Source organism: Esox lucius, chromosome 2 (assembly GCF_011004845.1).
Source record: "Esox lucius isolate fEsoLuc1 chromosome 2, fEsoLuc1.pri, whole genome shotgun sequence".
NCBI classification, from domain to species: domain Eukaryota; kingdom Metazoa; phylum Chordata; class Actinopteri; order Esociformes; family Esocidae; genus Esox; species Esox lucius.
The window spans coordinates 33,349,168-33,369,379 of record NC_047570.1 but is presented as its reverse complement, the minus strand read 5'-3'; the positions used below and the strand labels follow the sequence as shown (position 1 = coordinate 33,369,379).

The following is a 20,212-nucleotide window of genomic DNA, read 5'->3' as shown; positions in this document are numbered from 1 at the left end:
CTCTGGACTCACCCGGCACAGCCAGAAGAGGACTGGTCACCCCTCTGAGCCTGGGTCCTCTCTAGGTTTCTTCCTAAATTTCAGCCTTCTTAGGGGGTTTTTCCTAGCCCCTGAAATTCAAAAATACTGTTGTTTGCTCCTTGGGACTTAAGGCTGGGTGTTTTGTAAAAGCACTTTGTGACAACTGCTGATGTAAAAAGGGCTTTATAAATACATCTGATTGATTGATTTGAAGGGAACGGCCATAACTCTGTGGTGAGCTTTAGGCAGCACAATGCCTTGTGAATACCTCAGTCTGCAGTACCAATTACATTTTACATCTTTGGACGACTGTCCAATTCCAACAGTGTAGCCCAGCGCTTAAACAAAAATCACACTACACAGTAGGTAAATGGGAGTTATTCACACAAACAAGGTGAAGAAAAAAAACAAGATTTAAACTGAGGCACTCAAAATTATGTTACCATTAGCAGTCCCTTCATATGTTGTGTAACTACGATAATCAACTGCAGAGGGATTTTTACCCTAGTCCTAAACCACATAAAATGAAAACCACACAGTAGTGGCAAAATTACAGTAACTTTCTCAAAACTCCCAGCTTTTCCAGAAACATTGCAACCAGAGACACAGACAAATACAGAGTGAACAAATCACAGTCCTACTAAAATAAAACGGTAACTGACTAAATACGGCAGGATGTCTTGGCGTGTACTGAGCTTGATGTGGAGCATAGCGGGGAAGTCTTGATTCCGGGTTTGTGTCCTATACACAGGGCAACAAGTTCTAGACAATTTTGTTTTGCCATTTCTGCAGATCCGGCTGAACTGCAGTTCATTTTCCTGTATTGGTTGTTGTTTAATTTCACAGGCCTCCATGTCTTCTACGGACAGTTGATGGACCTGTAGACGGAGCAAAGAAAATAATGACATACAGCTTTGTTGAGGACTCCAATAAGGATTAGTCCAGTTGGATGAGGCGCAAGGCTCAACAGTCTGGAAAAGAGAAAACGCCAATATGTCAGTGAATACAAAACAGGTTTAGCTACTTTTCAATTTGCAGTATCTGGTAACTCAATGGTCTCTACCAGCCCAGAATCAGAACTTTAAACTAGATAAACATGATTCCCCTTCAAAGAGTCAATCGGTCAGGTCAAGATTACATCGTCACATTTGGGTCCTTGTAAATCAACCAGGCTGTTGCCTGGCGACCACTAGCACCACCTATGAATGTAAGAATTTCATGGCTTCAGACGGCAACTCAAAGTTCTGCCTGTCTGACCAAACACCCCAAATCCCTGTGGGCCTCCTTGGTCTCGGGCTTGATGTAATTTTAAAACCTGCAGGTGTTTGGTTCTGCTTCGATAAGCCGGGAGTGAGTTAGTGGCATCGTCTTCTGCTCTGTTTGGGGAAATGCACTTTGCTGACGAAATAAAAATAACCTCCTTGTATAAGGAAACACATTTTACCAAGACCGGTATCAGTCAGGGAGGGCTCTCTCATATCGGCAACACTAGAAAACATGGAAAGATTCTTTGTTAACTAATGCATCCGATACTAAGCCCAGTTATATAGACAGTGGTGCAGGTTTCTCACAACTCTTTAAGGCATATATTTAATAATCAATCTGTCCACCATATTCTTCTTGCAGATATATCAACGTGACCTCACCCAAATTAAATGCACACCGATTTGAAATAAAAACATCGGTAAATGCAGATTATGGTAATTCTAGAGTTCGAAAAACTAAAACAACATTTCAAAACAGATTTTGACAGAGACATGAGGTTCGCACCGCTGGTTTTCTCCAGGGGGTCATTACCATACTTCATAATATTGTTTTACCCATTGGTGAAAAGGTTGGACTCCCTATACACTGCCTCCATTAGGTCTACTAAATTATAAAAAACTAATTGTGTTTACCAGTTACTGCGGGTGGCTGTCGGAGCTCTCTATATAGGCTGAAGCGCAGCGGTGAACCTTGGCCTGGGTGCCACACTCTGTTAGCTCCAGCCGATCGTGGTTCCTCTTTCTCTGCAGCGAGGGGCATGGGGTCACACAGTCTTCTGGCACAGTCCGTCCAGAGTGGGAGGACGAGCGTGACTCTGGAACGACAGGGACTCCGGTTAGGGAGGGGCTGCTGTGCGGACACAATCAGGCAACACAGTTCACCCGTCCACCCGGACCCATTTCTCCGTCAGGTAATGTGGCCCAATGAGATTGTAGACCTCACTGGCAAAGCAACAGTGACCATCACAGATGCACACCTTGCAAGCCTTGTGACATCACCACTGTGTCAAGTAGAGCGCAGAGGGTTGGGGTTGGATGTGGAATAAGTCTAACAGGAGTGAATTCCTCATCGTTACTACTGTCAGGAGGTTTCGATAGCCAGAAGGCAATATTCCAAATTTGTTACATATTCTCGTTAAAAATACATATCAAGACAACTAGGTGAAAGTCAACGGTTGTATTGTTTTTACTGTGCATTCAAAACAGTCTGAGTGGAACAATTAATAAATCTTAAAGCTGTTCCACTTGGGAGCATAAGAATGAAATGGAAGCAATTGTGACCAGCAGAGAAACTGTAAAGCATATCGCCCATCAACCAGCAGCACAATGTCAGGTCTGCAGCAGAGTCAGTACACAGTGCCACCAGCAGGAGGCTTCAGACACCATCCTGGAAATGTACCGACAGCCATGGACTGAAAGCCATTTTTGAAGTGAAACCTGGCATAAAAAATAACAAATCTCCCCATTAAAATGATTGTAAACAATAGTCTTATGCATTAGGTGTAACGTTAGAGTATCTAAACCAGTACAACTCTTTAAGACTAGCTAACTGCAATCACAGGACAGCAATCTGTTGAATGACTACACAGCAGTAGCAGAGAGCAACCTCAATAGTAGTACTCACGTAAAAAGGTTGGGAGCACTCAGGTAGGTTCAGGAGAACCAGAAAATAACATGTTTTAAATTGACTGAGAAAAGGCAATAAGCCAAAGTGAATAATTTTTTTAAGCACATGATGTGCGCTGAAAACAACTATGTGATTGACATGATTTATATGAACACTGAAATGTGGCATTGAAATGTGTCATTAGTGGAATAATGCTTTCGACATTTTCCTATTGATGATGCACAATCAGGTCTATGACGATGAAATGCAAGGGAGTTGTCATTCATTCTGTGACAATTCGAGGCCATCCATTATCCTTTCATCTAAAACCAGTTTAAGTAACCAAACAAAGAGTCGTTTTAAAAACAGCCAACTACGTGTTTTATACGGTCAAAAGCGGTCACTGCAATCTGTAACAAGAAGACAAAAATATTGCGCTGCTAAAAACAAGGCGTTTTCACTGTAGTAATGGCGCCGCAGTGAAAAGGACTAAAAACGTAGTCACCTTCTTCTCTAAGCTACTAGGAAACAACAATACAGCAAATTACATTTTTCTGAGGGAATATTTTCCCATGCACAGAGTCCCAAAAACAAAACGTCTCGTCACACAGGAAAACGTCTCCCGTCTCCCCTGTGGGGACAGCGAGACCTTCAGATGATCTGGCAACTTACCGCTGACGCTGCCCTGTGTCCGGGAGCTGTCAGTCATCCCTACGGACTCCACCTCCTCCTGGATTGTGGAGACAGGACCAAGTAAGCCTGAGAGGGAAAGAGAGAAGCAATGTTAATATAATGAACATCAGTAATGGGAAATGCACAAAACATCCAAAAGATTGGTAGTGTTCTCCCTGCCCTAAAAGCCTGGCTACCGTGTGGTTGAGTTTTGATCCAAATCAGTAGCCATGACACGTTCACATCACAGTAAACAGCTTTCATTTCATATTAGGGCTGTGATTAGAAAAAAAGATGCTAGACTTTAGTGTAGACTGTAAATCATGTATTAGAACAGGCAATGTGAAACATTAACACTCACGGCCAGAAAGGTCCAATAATATTCCCGGGTTTGCATACAATAAAGCATGAATTGTTTTTAAATCATTTGGATACAGTTTGGGTCTGACACATCAGTATTTCTAATTTTCAAAAAACAATTCCATGTCCAGGTAATTTCCCAGGTTACAATTCAGGATCCAAGATGACCTCTAAACTGGAGTGACTCCTTAAATTAGTATATTATAAGACTCCTCAGACTTGGTTTTCCCTCTTACAGAGAGAGGGACATGATTAGGTTAGGTCATGTGGGTTAACAGAAGGCCCTAAAAGACCTTCAGATGGGGAATACAGATGTAGACTTTGATAATGGATCAAGGATATTTTTTGTTTATTTCAGATTAAAAAAAAAAGATTTTCAAATCCCACAAACCTTTATTTGAATGACATGACAGTTTTTCTCTGCTGTAGCCAACATGCTCAAATCAATATGCTACATCTGTAATGGCTCAGGGTGTTTGCTCTGAAAGACCTGTTCAAAACCACTACATCGTGTTGTAGGAAGCAGCATGTGTGTAACACAGTGTGTGTTTGTGCGGCTGCCCTGACCCATGGCTATATTACGCATACGCTCAACACACGCGGCGGACTCCCATGTTCTCGGGCAGGGCAGAGGGTGACGACCTCAGAGACTGCTTAGTGTGGTCGATAGCCGGCTTCTTACGAGCTACATAATCTTTAACCGGATCAGCAGACGGTGCTCATCCAGGCAATATGTAAGACTCCACAGAGGAGCAGCGCGTCGTAGCCTTTCCAGATAGAGGTACATCATTAGTTCAGGTCCTTCGGGTTACAAGGGGATGCGGTAACAGGCCTTTATCCGGGGAAGTAATGCATGTTCGTTCAGCGGATTAAACGTCCGCAAGAGCCTGGCGCGGAGCACAGAGTCAAGGGCAGGGCCAGGCCGAGTGAGGAGCCTCATCTGACAGCTACTGGCTGCTGTAATTGGGTTCCCTCGCTGCTGCTGCTGATCGGAGGCCCGGTTCCATTTAAAGGGAGGAGGGGAGCGACGGAGCCCTGGTCACCTTGTGTCTTGCTCCACCTTCCACCCTCACGGTGTTAGCAGCCGGGAGTTCAGGGTTCAACAGTAACGATGGCCCGCGGGCCTGGGGCCAGTAAGACCTAACGTTGGGTCATCGCACAAAGACAACAATAGCAAGGGACACGTACTACCGTTCGTGTCGTGCGTTCCCGACCAAAGCCAATAAGACAGGGTCGTTAATAAAGGGAACGAACAACTAGCGGAAACATGCTCTTAAGTCGCCGCTGCTGCACCAATGAACGTCTGCCGGCTCTGAATGAATGAGGAGACACTCAGCCACACTGAAAAACTAACTACAAACGCCTAGCATGTTGTGAAGAGGGGACAAAGCGTTCAAGGACTACGTCCATGACATAGTGCGTGAACACGGATTGAGAAACCCCAGGGACATGGCTTGTCAACAGTAGGTGTCCGGTTAACTACGCCTGCCTAAGCGCTTGCTAGCAGTGCCACAAAAAGCCAGTCAACCAACTAGTGCAACTACTGTATTGTGCCATACTACAAAAATATTAACAAAAATATTTTATCATCAAAATGTTACGTCACATCAAATAAGCACATCTCTTCATGAAAAGATAATAAAGATAGTAATAGTGAAATTTATTGTAATATTTTGATAACCATTCATTAAAAAGTAGGTGTGATATAAATCAATATTTTGATGTGATATTTACATTCCACATTTCTGTACAATACAATTGTATTCAGGCCAGTGAAAATCAGTCCGGGCCAGTAGATTTCAGACCAACTGGCTCGAAAGAGCCAGTGAGAAAAAGAAGTCTGTGTTGGACCCTGGTAATGCCAAATCCGAAAGATGTTGTTGACAATATATCATGTTTGACTATCACCATATCAATGTCTGAACCGTTAGAGCGTACCTGCTTCTAAACTCCAGGCATTATTATAATTGTTTTAGTTAGTTATTGTCCATCTAAAGCAACAAACAATGACCAAGGAAAAAAAACAACAGTATCAAAATCACAAAACTGATAACCCTATTATAATGAAAAGCAGTGTGTTAATATCGTATCTCGATTGTGCAACGTGTGAGTGCGTGCGCGCGCGCGCTCACAGATTCCCTTGTAGCCGGACAGACTCTTGTAGACCTGCTTCATCCTCTCTATGTTGAGCCGGCTGCTCTGTGCGTGGTTGACCATGGGCCTGGGGTAGTCCACCCCGACCAGACACCCCGCTGCCTCCTGCACTGACTCAGGAGCCGCCCAGGGCTGGTGGATGTAGCGGTCCGGGTATCCTCTCAGTCTGGGGACGTACCTCCTGAATACACAGGCAGAGCGGTTCATTGTGGTTACACCTGCGAACGCCAATCCCCATCGTCGTCGTCGTCGTCGTAGGTGCTGCTTTCTTATTCTCAACGTGCATTCGGTGGGGCACTGATATTACTGACAGCATTATAAATAAACTGCGGCAATAATCAAAATTAGGTTTGTATCAGAGGAGCTCCGATGGGTCTAGAGCTTGCGCACCTTATCAAATGTTAATGCCGGATGTTGCCAGAGGGGCAACTGTCGGACTCTGTGGTGTTACATCACCTCATACTGGCTCAATGGGACAGCAACACGAGGCAATTATATCAGTGCCTGTGGCCAACTGAAGTAGTCTCAGTCGACCTATGAAGAAAATCTATCTGCCAAAATGTCAAGTTGGAATCCGACAGAAGCCCTGGCAGCCCCAGTCTGGTGTTCAATAAGATACGAGTTCTCCACTGGGGAAAGACACTTCAGCGGGTGTGTTTACCTGATGTAGTCTCCGCCGGGGTCTGTCCTCCGGCCGAAGCCCACGGGACAGTAGCAGTGGAAGAACTGCTGGAAGAAGGCGCTGCAGGACAGCCACATCCAGCTGCCGGCGTTCACACTCCAGTCCGCATCCAGGAGCAGCTCCTCGAACACCTGGAACGCACAGGAAACAGAACCAGAACGGCATTCAGCTGTGCACTGAAAACACACACGACTCCACAAACGCCGCTGAAATAAAACGCCCCGGTACAACACTGTTAAAGCATCACGGCGCTCGCCTACACGAAACGCCGACGGACACAGACAAGAACGTGTTCTAAATCTGGCTTAGGGACCGGGCTCACAAAGGGGCAGACATCGATCCACTCTCCAAATGTTTGCGCCTTGATGATGATGATGTACAGCCTCCGTCAGAACTTCAAAAGAACACAACCCCACGCCGACACCCCAGCGCACCTCTGCACATCGACGGGCCGTTTGAAGTCCGTAGCACTTCCTGCCGGTGGTCACGTGACCAGTGGACGGAACCCCCGGCCCATTTAGAACAGCACTGAACACATTATATATGTGACACTATAGAACACGGGGAGCGCGGCCCCTACGAACCCTGAAATCGGATAGGATAAGAAAAAAGAAGAACATTACGCCGCAGCACAGAGCTTTGTGAGAGCCACTGATGCCCAGACACTCTCTACCCATATCAAACAGGCACACCCCGGAGGTAAAGGGGTCCATTGTGTTTGGGCTGAATGGGTTTGGGAGTGGCTGCCTGCCAGTGGCATTGAGCCGCTCTCAGATGAACACAAAGGAACCACTGATCAGGGTTTTTGGGGGAATTACTTCTGCCGGTAATGACCAGCTGGAGAGACAGCCGACCCTTAATGGAGACATGACTGAACCATCCTCCAGGAGGGATGCCTGAACCAGGCTCAGGGAGAGCCTTCGGGTGAGCTAGTCTTTGTTCCGGCTCTAATGCACAGCTAATTAAGATCGCCTTGAGAGGCTAATTAGTGGATTCAGGCACTAGATAGGAGATAAAGTAAAAAGACAAGTTAACCTCCCCCTTCCATTCCCCTCTTGCTCTCCTCTTCCCAGCAGGCTCGCACCCCTACCCCTGTTGCTGAGTGACTCACTACCAGCTCAGAGACTAGGATCACATGCAGACGTGAAGATGGATGAAAGATTAGACGTCCTCTTTCTCCCATCTGTCCAGATTAAACCCTGGAACTAGTGACGCCTGATCGCCTGACAACCTCATCCCCTCCCTTCCATAAACCATCTCTGGAGACCTTCTCCCATGTTGATAATATTACTGCACTCAAACCACAATAACATGCACAACATGTAAAGAGCGCAATCCCATGTTTCATGAGGTGTAGTAAAAGTAGTATTCCATATGCACAAAAAAGCTTTATTTCACACATCTTGTGCACAAATATGCATTTATCCCTGTTAGTGACCATTTTTCTTTTGACAAGTTAATCCATCAACCTGACAAGTATAGTATATCAAGAAGCTGAATGAACAGCATTCTCATTACAGTACAAAGGTGCACCATGTGCAGCAGGCAATAAAAGGCAGATGTGAAATTAGCAGTTTTCTCCCACAACACAATGGCACAGATGTCCAGAAATGTAAGGGAGCTTGCAGTCGGCATGCTGAGTGGAGGAACGTCCACCCAAGCCGGTGTCAGAGAATTTGAAGTTATTTTCTATACCATAAGCTGCCTCCAACCTCATTATAGAGAATTTGTCAGTACATGAAAACTCACAACCCCAGACCAGGTGTAACCACGCCAGCCTTGGACCTCCACTTTGAGCTTCATGTCATGTTTCAGCAAGATGATGCAAGGCCACGTGTTACAAGGACCTGTAGACAATTCCTAGAAGCTGGACATGGCCTGCATACTCACCAAACATGTCACCAATTGAGCATGTTTGGTAAGCTCTGGATAAAAGATATCTATGACCAACAGACATATGTTTATTCCCAGTCGTGTGAAATCCATTGAATAGCGCCTGATAAATGACATTTATATTTACTGGTTGCCTTATATGAACTCACAATGCTGGATGCTTTCTCGGTGTAGAAAAGAACCTAAACAGCCTACTGGACTACTGGCACACAGTATGTAAATCTGTCACCCACGGATATACTCTGACTCATCGTCCCCCTGATGAAGGATGATATGGGGGTACACTGAACAGACAGAGGCTCCGTCATACCTGCATGCCGCTTTCCCAGCTGATCCACAGGTCCCCCCGGGTGAGGAAGCAGGCCACGGCGTGCCGGGCCAGGTGGTGGATCCAGCCCTCCTGCCTCAGCTGGGTCATGATGGCGTCAATCCAAGGGAAGCCCGTTTGTCCTTTGGCCCACTTGGCCAGCGCGTCGGGGTTGTGGTCCCAGGGGATCTGCACACAGATGGGGTTTCCCTCCATCCGGTCAAACGTGGGGTTGTCGGTTGCAGCCGTGTAGAAGAACTCCCGCCATAGCAGCTGGGCGAACAGCGAGAGCGGTGGACTGCAGCGCCTGCGTGCCTAAGTGAGAGTCGGATGAAGGAGTACGGAGATGGGGTTGTTTGGGCAGAGGGTCAGGTGATTGGGTGGAGGAGCATGGAGGTGGGGTTGTTTGGGTGGAGGGTCAGGGGATGGGGTGGAGGAGCATGGAGGTGGGGTTGTTTGGGTGGAGGGTCAGGGGATGGGGTGGAGGAGCATGGAGGTGGGGTTGTTTGGGTGGAGGGTCAGGCGAAGGGATGGAGGAGAATGGAGGTGGGGTTGTTTGGGTGGAGGGTCAGGCGATGGGATGGAGGAGAATGGAGGTGGGGTTGTTTGGGCGGAGGGTCAGGGGATGGGGTGGAGGATGACAGTGGTGGGGTTGTTTGGGCGGAGGGTCAGGGGATGGAGTGGAGTGGAGGAAAAGAAGCGACAACATTAGATTTCAAAGTAAATATAAATGGAACTGACCAGTCAGGAAAAGCAGATATTTAGAAACAACAGCGGACAGCAGCAGCTCACCGTCATGTATAGATCTCGGAGTCTGTAGTAGAGTGTTCTGCAGGACAGGCAACCGAAACTTAGGTAAGGACTCAGGCCTGTGGGGCTGGACATGAGGGAAGCCGCACTGATCTTCGGATGCTCAAAGTTTGCCATCCAGCCCTAGGGAAAGAGCCATGGATCATGGGTAATGTAGTCACCAGGAAGAGAAGTACTATTGGCAGTACAGTATAGTGAGTTACACTCCGGTGGAGTTGATTGATGCATGACAAGCACGTGTTGTTGTTTTATGGGTAGGGTTCAGATGTCAACAAATCTGTCAGTTGGACAATGCAGATGAGCTGAAACCTTTTACCACAAGCTCCTCCAGAGTGATGAATCGTGTTTTTCACCAATGTTTTGGAGGTTGTGTTACATCCACATGGGTATTGATCAGAGCCAGTTAAGCCCACAGGTGACTTGAAGACGCAAATAAACCGAATCATCACACCATGCAGGTTTGTAAAATATTCTGTTAGTCATCAGTAGGGGAATAACAGGCACAGGCACCAACTTTTATCTTCAGTATTCTTGGTCAGTCACCATAGCAGCTAGCTGTGGACACGCCCACATGACTCACCTTCCTGTCCATGTGACTGTTCAGTCTCTTCAGTGCCTCACTCTCTCCACCTCTCCACACGGCAGGACTCAAGCCATGAGTCTTGAAACCTGTCCAAATGAATTTGTTTAAATTCCACCCTTCCAAGAGACAATCCAGTTCGTCACTAACAGATCGTGACGAAACGAGCGAACACAAGCACGGTGCCGACAAACATAAAAGCACAAACACAACGTGGTTCACCTAGTTCCTCGAGGGAGGGCACTCCGTAACGCTTGTCGTGATTGGCCGTGACATCTGTCTTACAGCAGTCTGTCTGTCGCCGGGTGACGGGGAGGATGGGTTTCTTCGGCAGCTCCAGCCGCTGGATGATGGCCTGGAAGCGCTTGAAAGTCAGTGGGGGTGTATTGTTGTTCAACTCAACGATCCTTTAACAAAGAAAATATACACAGGGCATTCACTAACCCATTCGTCATTATTAGCTATGAAAACAATGGAAGAAAATGGACAAAAACATAATGGGACTACATTTCCTTCTGCCACATTCTTACAACTAGACCCTAGAGGAATTCAGCTAGTACACATTTTCTACTAATAATGATACTGTTCATTTGATATTCTGTGACAGATAAATCCAGTAAAAAGCAAATGGGTGAGTATTTACATCACTTTTTCCTTGCGCTCTACTGCTGATATTACTTTTGTTTTGCAACAAAGAACTTGGATCAGTGGATCTACTGGATTTGGGGATATATCTTTGCCACTTTTGAAAAGGCCACATCCTGCTTACAGAATGTGGATACACCACAATCTGTTCCTTTCTTTACCAGATCCAGGTTAGTTGCTTACTTTTAGCATCCAAGCCAGACACAGACTCATTATTAATCCTGTCAGGGTCCACAAGTGGTTATAATAAAACTCAATGAGAAACAGACATTATGTCCATATTCTCTCCTGTGAAGTACAATATTTTCACTGAATTAGAGCCAGTTCGGTCCTTATGGTTAATTTGAACCAATATTTTGAAGAAGGGAAAGATTTTAAAACAACAGGATTTTGCATGGAGGGAATAAAGCGGCCCACACGCACGTGAGGACATTCTTTAACCAACGTGTTGTTTACTGCAGGGCAACAGACGCTGCGGAGCCTCAGAATCATCACAAACAATCCATTTGCGAAGGTCACAGATTTTTCTAATTGTCTCAAAGGCACTGCAGCAGTGGACTGCCATTTTACAGTCAACACAATTCAGGACATGCAGATTGTTAATAGCTGCGCCCGGGTCATAAAAACGCTTAGAGGCAACGTAATCCCCGGCAATCCATCATCGGGCTTTGGGAAGTATTTTCGATTGGCCAGCAGGCTTTCCGCACGAGACGTGATGAATGAGCGACGTTATTCTGAGACAAAAATAATAATTAGCGTCTTGAAAAAAAATGACTGCCGGTTGTCATGTGAAATGAGTCAGTGCGCCGAGCCTGTTCCTATGAACCAGTTATGGTAGCAGACTGTGTGACACACAGGAGGGATGGATGGGCCACGTTGTGCCGAATCAGCCCGTACACAACAGCCTCGACAACACAGCGGTCCGGGCGCGCTCTACCCTTCTGACAACAGAAATATGAGCGAATGACTCAAATGCAGGGAATGGAAAAGAGTGAAAGCAGCAACTGCATTTTTATATGTAAAAAATCGGTGGGGCACAAACCATTTCATAATATAGGATACATACCAGTAAAGCTACAAAACTCCCTCTTGCTACTGATGTGTTTATTTAAAAGAGACCTTCTTGCGCAATTGCTCTCCTTCTCTAACACACACACACACACACACACACACACACACACACACGTAAAATTACCACTGTCACATTTACAAACCTAAATTAGGAATGCAACCAAGCTCAGAACCAATGTGCCTACAGGACCATATGCGAACAGCAATGAGCTCAACACCACTGAAGACCACAACAAAGCGGAAAGACAACTTTTTAGGGATATAGATTCTTCTATGACCACAACCTTAATAGATAAGCATGGACACACTGACACTCGCCACCATCTATATCAATCGATCCAGCACAAACATATGACCAATGCACGGACCAGCACCGCAAAGGCAGGATGATAAAATATGCTTTCACTCGCCAAGGCTGAGGGCTCACTTGAAGAGAAAGGTGGCACGGCGGTTCTTCCTCTGGGCAAACTTTTCAATTACTTCGAGAATGAAGTCATGTAGCTACTGAATCAGCTGGCTTTCAATGGACAACATGGCCAATGCGTTGAGTTGTGGCTGTCCCATGGTATTGCAAGTGAAGGTTTTTACCCTCCTCAGGTGGAAAAGTTCCTCTCTGACTCAGATGTCGTCATAGGTGTTATGATAATTTTCAGAGTGACGGTCTCAGCAAAAGCCTCCTCTAGGTTGTTCTCATGGATGGATCTTAACAGAGACGGGCCGTCTTAACAGTATGAAGCTCAGTGTGGCGGTACAGAGTGATCAGCTCAGACTTAAACTTTTCCTCGTTTCCATAGTTTCACCACACAGTCAAGCTTAGATGTAGGGAATGACAGGACACATTGTGGGAAGTGCGAGCTGTCAACCAGCTTGGCAGCGATCATGTGGTCACTTTGTGAAAACATCTGTTCCACCTGGGAGATGACTGTGTCGCATGCCTCCTTCATCACCGGCGCTGTGTAGGTTACTCGTCAGCCTGGCTCGTCTGTTCCATCGTGAACGGTGGCAGCCCATTCATCCGTTTGCTTCAGCATATTCTGGATATTCTCCTTGAAACAGGTGAGCGCACTGCTAATACCAGATGCATCTGGTCTTTGCAGATTGTTGTATAAAACATCAACTTCTGGAATAAGAAAGAAAAAAAATCCAGCAGCTGCTGAAAGGCTCGGTCCCAGAGTTTTTTTGACAGGCCGTATGCCTCACTTATGGTGGCCTCATCCCATCCTGGTTGTGTGCGTATGTCCTCCATACACAGGAGCAGCGCAGCGCGGTTTTCCCAAACTGCATTGACAGTTCAACTTTTAAAGTTCTATCGTACAGCGGGTGGCCTTGGAATGTGTCTCTGTGTTGCCTCAGCAAGTGCCGCAACACGTTTTGGAGCACCAGAGAAAAATGTGGCAAAAGCAGTTAAATCTGCAAAAAACACATTCAGGATGCTCATCCTTGCTGAACAAAGTTGCTGCAAGGTCAGGTTCAGCTGGTGAGCGTAGCAGTGAACAAACTGGGCATGTGGGTATGTCTCTTTCATTAGCGTCTGTACCACTCTGACGTTTCCACTCATTACAGCTGCACCATCATAAGTCTGAGCGATCAGCTTTTCTCCCAGCTTCAGTGGTTCCAGCACACCCTTGATGCTATTAGAGAGGCCTAGTCCAGTTTTATCTTTGACTTCTACAAACTCCAAAAACCTCTCTGTCGCTGTATTGTCAGGCAACAAGTATCGCAACACAACCACCGTTTGTGATTTACAGGAGACATCAGTTGTCTCATCTGCCTGTATGGCAACAAATGATGTCTCGTCCACTTGCTTGGCTATCTCCTCCCGGTACACTTCATACATACAGTCTAACAGTTCGTTTTGTACAGTGCTAGATGTCCCTTTGAAGATGGGCTGAGCGTCATAGTGCCTCTGAAGTCTCGAATCGCCCTCACACAGTCTCGAAAATGCATCTGAATATTCCAGGATTGTGCAGTTTCACATTTTCCACAGAGTTTAATACGTTATGAGTCGACTGAGAACGTAACGGTTTTCCTCCACCTGTTTGTTATGCTGCTCAATGGAGCGCCTGTATGCACTGTCAACTTGGGCTGTGACATTTACCCTTCCAAGTAAGCCCTATTTCACAGTATTGTCCAGATGACTCCTGCTGCTCTCATGTTTTGCAATCCTCTCAGAAAGATGTTTCAAATCTTTGGAACCTGTCTTCGACCAAGTACCATCTCCACCAAATAGCAGACATGGAAAACAGAAGAGTGCCTGCTTTTGTATGCTCACCGTTAGCCACTTTTTCTTCAAAAACCACTCCACGTTAAACCCGCGGTTACTTTTACTAGCAGTTTGATTGATGAAAATATCCCGTGGCTTACTTCAAGTTTCTACGCCAAATTAAAGGCTTCAAACTGGTGCTAGAGTATGAAATCCACTTTATTCATTTTCTCAAGTTATCTGCCGTTTGTGAAGCTAACAAGCTAGCTAAGACAATCTTCCCTCCTCGCTCTTCTTGCCAACTAATGGTGGTGCCAGACAGACAGACAGCCAATCAGGTCAGCCCCACTTTGCATCAAATTTGTGTGATCTACATTGATCACACTAACATTCTGAGCATGTGTATTATTATATTCACACGTACAATGTACATTGCGTGGGGCTGTGCCCCACCTGCCCCTAATGACCAGTCACCCCTGGAAAGGAGGGGGGTAACTTGAAAAACCAGTACAGAGAAATCCTGAGAGTGGAAGATCTCTTTTAGAAGTTCTGGTACTTGTTTTTGATTAAGAGGTTTTTGTGAAAGGTCATAAGAAAGATAAGAGAAACCGTGAAAGACTGAAGGCTATAGATAGATAGAGTGAAGCATAGTGTTCCCGCCCTGGAGGATAAGCTTAGGGCAGGGTGAGCTTCCTCGTCTGGCCAGGCAGGCACATGCTCTCCAATGTGGCTGACTACGCAGCATGTGGAGTGTGGCTCACCTCAGCACATGTTGTGTAGTGTGACAACGTAGTTGTCTCATAACCAGAAGGGGGCAGCAAAACCCCGGAAGTAAACGAGCAGGCTCTGCATGACGGACAGTGCATGTGTGCTCTGTGTTGACAGAAGGACTGAAAACGAAACGTCATCTGATTAGGGGGTCTTCATTCTAGTCAACATGAGAGGCTGCACTTCTCCCGTTGTGTTCTCCTATATGTTTTACTATAATGAAACAACTATTTGTAATAATAATAATAATACAACATTTGCAGAACATCACTTTTCAACCAGAGGCGTTGATGCTTAAAAGAACCCATGGCCCAGGTCATGTTGCTGCCACCAGCTGGGTTTAGGTGCATGCCAGTATATACACATATGACATTTAATGAGTAACATTACACAGGAGAAAAGCCAAGGAGGATGTGAAGTGTGAGGTTTATTTACTACAATTTGGCGGTGTGTTAATCTCAGCAATCTTAGGATAAACGCACCAACTCGTTGGCTTAAGTCACTTTAGCTAACAGTGTCCGGTAATTACCTAAACTGTAAAAACAAATTATAATGATTATATGTGTCTTTGTTTTAGCTTGGATAAATGCTAACGTTAAACCAATATTCATTAAAGCGATGCTGCATTTGAAAGTGCCAGACCAATGATGAATATTGATCCGTAGTCACAAATCTGTACTCACTATTGATCCGAAAACAAATTCTGAAAGATCTGATTTACATCACTGAGTACAGTGCCCCAGAAATTGCAAAAGGACGAAGCTGCTCCTAGACACTTATCCTGAACACCCCCCCCCCCCCCCCAAATAGTTACAGTTAAGATTGGGATATGACAAACTGATCCAAAATCTGTGCAATGGCTCAACTGAACTCTGACCTGGCAGGTTCGTAGAGCGTGTGGGAGTTCCTGACCCATGTCTCCACACCAAAGTCCTGTGCCATCTTCAGGATTGCGGCGTCACGTTTCTTTCCGTAGGGCTCTGGGTCATACTCGAAGGTCACCCGGGTCACGTTCCACTCCTAAGAGAATTAGTTAGAGCCATACTAATGAATTCAGGGGTGGCCACTGGTCCACTACATTGATCCGAAGTCCCAAACAACTGAGGGATTGGTCAACAGGTCACGAGAGAGATTAAAGGCAAATGTTCAGGATTTAGAAAGTGATGTTCAAGCATCTTTTTTTTTTTTATTCCTTCTCGGTTTCTCTCATTCCCCCATAGGCTGTCTTCTAATTTCAGTTAGTTCAAGAAGAAACCGGGTAAAGGCAGAAATCAGCAGGTTTGGACTAAAAACTATTTGCGTGCAATTTACACCTTTCTAGAAATACAAAGTACAAGTGTTTCACTATCTGGATAAATGATGCAGTGCTGACGAAGCCACCCAGCAAAGAAACCAAGACCCCTCGACAGACCCACTCATCAAAACAAATGTCCCATTGCATCCCACATCAAGCTCCCCCGCCGCCCCACGGTTTCACAACAGCGGTAGTAAAACAGCATGGCCTGTGTCCTTATATACAGGTACAGTTAAGGCCTGTGGTGAGAGGCACAACAACTGTCTACTACGCTAATCGGCTTCGGGATTCATACCAGCAACATTTCCACTACAGGCCCAATGTTCTGGCAGCTAGGCTTTCTGCTGGCCGTAACGAGAACACATTCACTTTCCTGCGTTTCAGAAAAATATGCTAAAAATGTGCTATGTCACATAGAAGGAAAACCTTCCCTGTGTCACAACTGACAATATAAACCCCTTTTTTTTACCTGAGTAAGACAGATGAGGGTGTTTTCCTGAAACAGAAAGAGACCTACTATGGACAGTGAATCGATACTGGGTCAAATTAAACATGATCCAAGATCCTCTCCCGTGAGGGTTGTAGTCTGCATCACAAAAGGAGGGTTGTCTGACCTTAACCAACGGGACCATTAGACTGAGGGGCAACAAAAACAAACCATTTGATTTCTTTGAGAGGGATAAAGAGATAAGAGGCAACACATGGGCTATCTATAGGATGTGTGCTTTCTGAGTGTCATGCAGATGCACATGAATGTGTGCGTCTGGACTTGGGGCTGTACGCTTGTGTGAGTGTTCTGTACATGTCCAAAGCACTAAATTACAGGTCTTGCATAAAACATGCCCTTTCAAACAGGTTGATTACCATATCTGAATATTTTATGCATATACCCTTTTAAGGGAAACACAGGGTACCCACCTGGTCTCTGAGGAGCATCGTCAACATCAGCCCTCAACAAAACTATTCAGCAATTACCTCTCTCCTTTCTGTGTTGTCTGTCCGCAGGTTACCCATTAGCTCACACAAAGGAGAAGCAAACACAGAACTGACATGGCTGCACGCCTCATTAAGACGCATGGCCTTGACTTTGTGCATAGTGTGGATGAGAAAACAGCACAGGATACACAGGGAATGTCAGCAAGACTTAGAACCCTGCTTGTCGTCTTTATTCACAAGACAGTATCTGGGCCTCAGCTATCTAAATAATTTAAACAGTGAAGTCACAGCAGTGAATATGAGGCTACAGCTCAACAGCTGTGAATGTGACAGTGTGTGAAGGGGCAGTTTGAGTATGTGTATGTATGTTTTCATCTCATCTACATATTCCCAATTTGTACTAGTATATTTGTTCATTTTCTTCATTTTACAATTTCTCACCTTAAAAAGTCGTGGAAAGACATCAGTGGGCTGGCCTCGTACTACGAACAGCCTCAAGTTAAGTTTCCGAAGGCTTGAATCAAGGTCCTCTAACGCTTCCAGTAGAAATCTGCACGAGATGGATAGACGTTTTAGCAGCTGTGTGGTTTACTTATACCAACGTTTTCTGTATTGTCATTCTGTACAGTGATTAAAATTACCCAACATGACAGAGCCGAACTTAGATTAGGATAAAGCGGTTCAATTTAGCCAGAAAACACGTGCGGCTGCCCTGCTATAATATAACGTTATTGTCTTGCTATTCTAGTTAATAATAAGCAGAATATTTTAAAGTAATAAAGTTAACCACGATATCACGTGCAAGAGAAATGCGGGGCGTTGGCCCTTTTAATCCAACTACTAGAACTTTTCATATTGACGTTTTACAGTACTACAGTAGGCTATATTTGTCAAATAAAAAAAATAAAAGGTTTACTAGATTTATATGATCTTACACACGGAAAACCAGATATTCATGTGCTCTTATTTACCAAGTCAATGCTTGCGTAGACTAATTCAACTATAGTAGCTACTACAAAAAGGCAATTGTTTCACATTGCATTGTAGCATAAATTCACATGTTCACATTTAGATGGAAATAGCTACCTCAAATAGCTACCTACCGAAGAGCTTACAATAACTATGAATTATGTCGTATTACAGGTTAGCTCTTTATTATTGTATTGATTAGATACTTATGTGGTTATTATGTATTGTCTACCTTAAAAGCCTTATAAGCATGTCCTGCCGATTCTAGTCTAGCAGATAACAGTGTAACAATCAGGTCTTAATGTCTGATTTAAAGATAGTGGTTATTTTTATTTTGTAAATTACCTCCATCGATTGATTCCAACATTAGCAGAACCAGCAAACAACGGGTCCAAAATATAAACACAACGCACGGTGTCAGCACCGTCCAATGCTTCCTGCAACGCTGGATTGTCATGTAGTCTCAAACCTTTGCGAAACCAATGGATAGAATTCACCACCATGATTAGAATAAATTCCCACGTTTTTTTTTTTTTTACTTATAGCACTAATATTCCCATATTTGTGGCAAAACTCTTCTCAACCACTGTACTTAGTTCAATCGAGGTGTGTTAGCACATTCAACAACACTGGACATTATCCGCTCCTTAGCTTTTGGTCACTCATTGGTTGCGAAACGGCAGTCTTCTACTCCGTTGATTGGTTATTTAGCACGTGTAGTCTCCACCCGTAGGCTCGTGTCTCCACCCCGTCACGTTTGCCTGGCGTGTTATTGTTTTCAATGCAAAACCTAGAGCTACATAAGAGTCATGTTGGGGTTACATGATATCTGTTGAAGTCACGGTTTATGTAAGGCTTACTTTCTTGCGTTTTTGTATAGTATACTTTATAAAAAGGATATAGATATAAAAACGGTTTTATCATCAGACTAGTGGGAGGGTCTGGTCTCAACGAGCTTTACATAAGCAACAACGCAGTAGGAGGTGTGTTGTAGAGCCAATATTCCAAGGCTAAGACCTGTTCTGGGCTCATTGATCAGCGCTTAGACAGGGTATACTGGAAATATACCAACCCCCGAGAGGTCTTGCAATTACAGCAGTAACAATTTATGAGATGTTTGGCCTAAACCTGTGGTACGTTATTTGCAATGCTTGTAAATTAAGAAGGGTTAATTTGATGGAATTTATCAATTTGAATTTTCACTTCATACAAACATTTTCAAAAAAGAAATTTAAAATAATACTAAAATATATGAAAAATAAGTGTAGCTGGCACCTGGTGCTCCACACAGAAAATAAGTAATGGTGTCTATTTTGAGGAGCTAGGAGGCAAACTCAATCTCATTTCACTTTTGCAAATATCGACCTTACAAAAAAGATTGCACTCTGAGTGCAGAATAACTTTTATTAATGGTGATTACATTTGTTTTGGAACTATGTCTACGTATTTTCAAATACGGACAGGTTAATCTACTAGATTACTGTTAATCTATTGTATTGCGAAATTCAATCGGATGTATACGAACTAAATAATGTTAGGAACCATTACACACTATGCAGAGGCTAATTTCAAAGTAACGATACCACATGAGTAATGGAGTTCGAAGCTTCGGACGTCATGTCAGAACTGCTAGTTTATAAAGTGCCTTTTGTGACCCACAATAACGCACTTGGACCATGAGAGCAAACTAACAAAAAAAAACGTTGCTTCCTTTTACTTATTTCAGAAGCTGACACTCAAACGCACGGCGACATGGACACAAGAGTGCCACCTGTTGACAAGATTCGCAAATGAATAAACGCGTAACAAATTACCCACCATGCACCACGCATGAAATGTAGTTCGCTGGATATATTAAAAAGACCATATTTATACCATCATAATATTCTGCAATGGATGAGTAGGACTGTCCACCTTCAACTAGACGATTGGCTACATGTTTCTGGAAGCCCAAATTAGTGTCACCGCAAAAGGGA

The 20,212-nt window shown here is 44.6% G+C and overlaps 1 protein-coding gene across 2 annotated transcripts; it reads right to left on the bottom strand.

The window, feature by feature from the left end:
* On the bottom strand, nucleotides 1-19,962 carry LOC105025302 (cryptochrome-2). Of its 2 annotated transcripts, XM_010895897.5 has the most exons (12): nucleotides 18,582-19,962; nucleotides 17,709-17,817; nucleotides 15,915-16,057; nucleotides 10,573-10,757; nucleotides 10,351-10,439; nucleotides 9,753-9,893; nucleotides 8,964-9,275; nucleotides 6,740-6,891; nucleotides 6,057-6,259; nucleotides 3,565-3,651; nucleotides 1,920-2,101; nucleotides 1-899 (listed from the first exon to the last, which is right to left on the bottom strand). In XM_010895897.5, the coding sequence occupies exons 1-11, from the start codon at nucleotides 18,737-18,739 to the stop codon at nucleotides 1,923-1,925; spliced, it is 1,758 nt and encodes a 585-aa protein (XP_010894199.2). In that variant the 5' UTR covers nucleotides 18,740-19,962; the 3' UTR covers nucleotides 1-899; nucleotides 1,920-1,922. The 2 variants fall into 2 exon arrangements, with proteins under 2 accessions (XP_010894199.2, XP_034153299.1); XM_034297408.1 differs by lacking the exon at nucleotides 15,915-16,057 and having other exon boundaries at nucleotides 18,582-18,693.
* Between the last annotated feature and the right edge of the window lie 250 nt (nucleotides 19,963-20,212).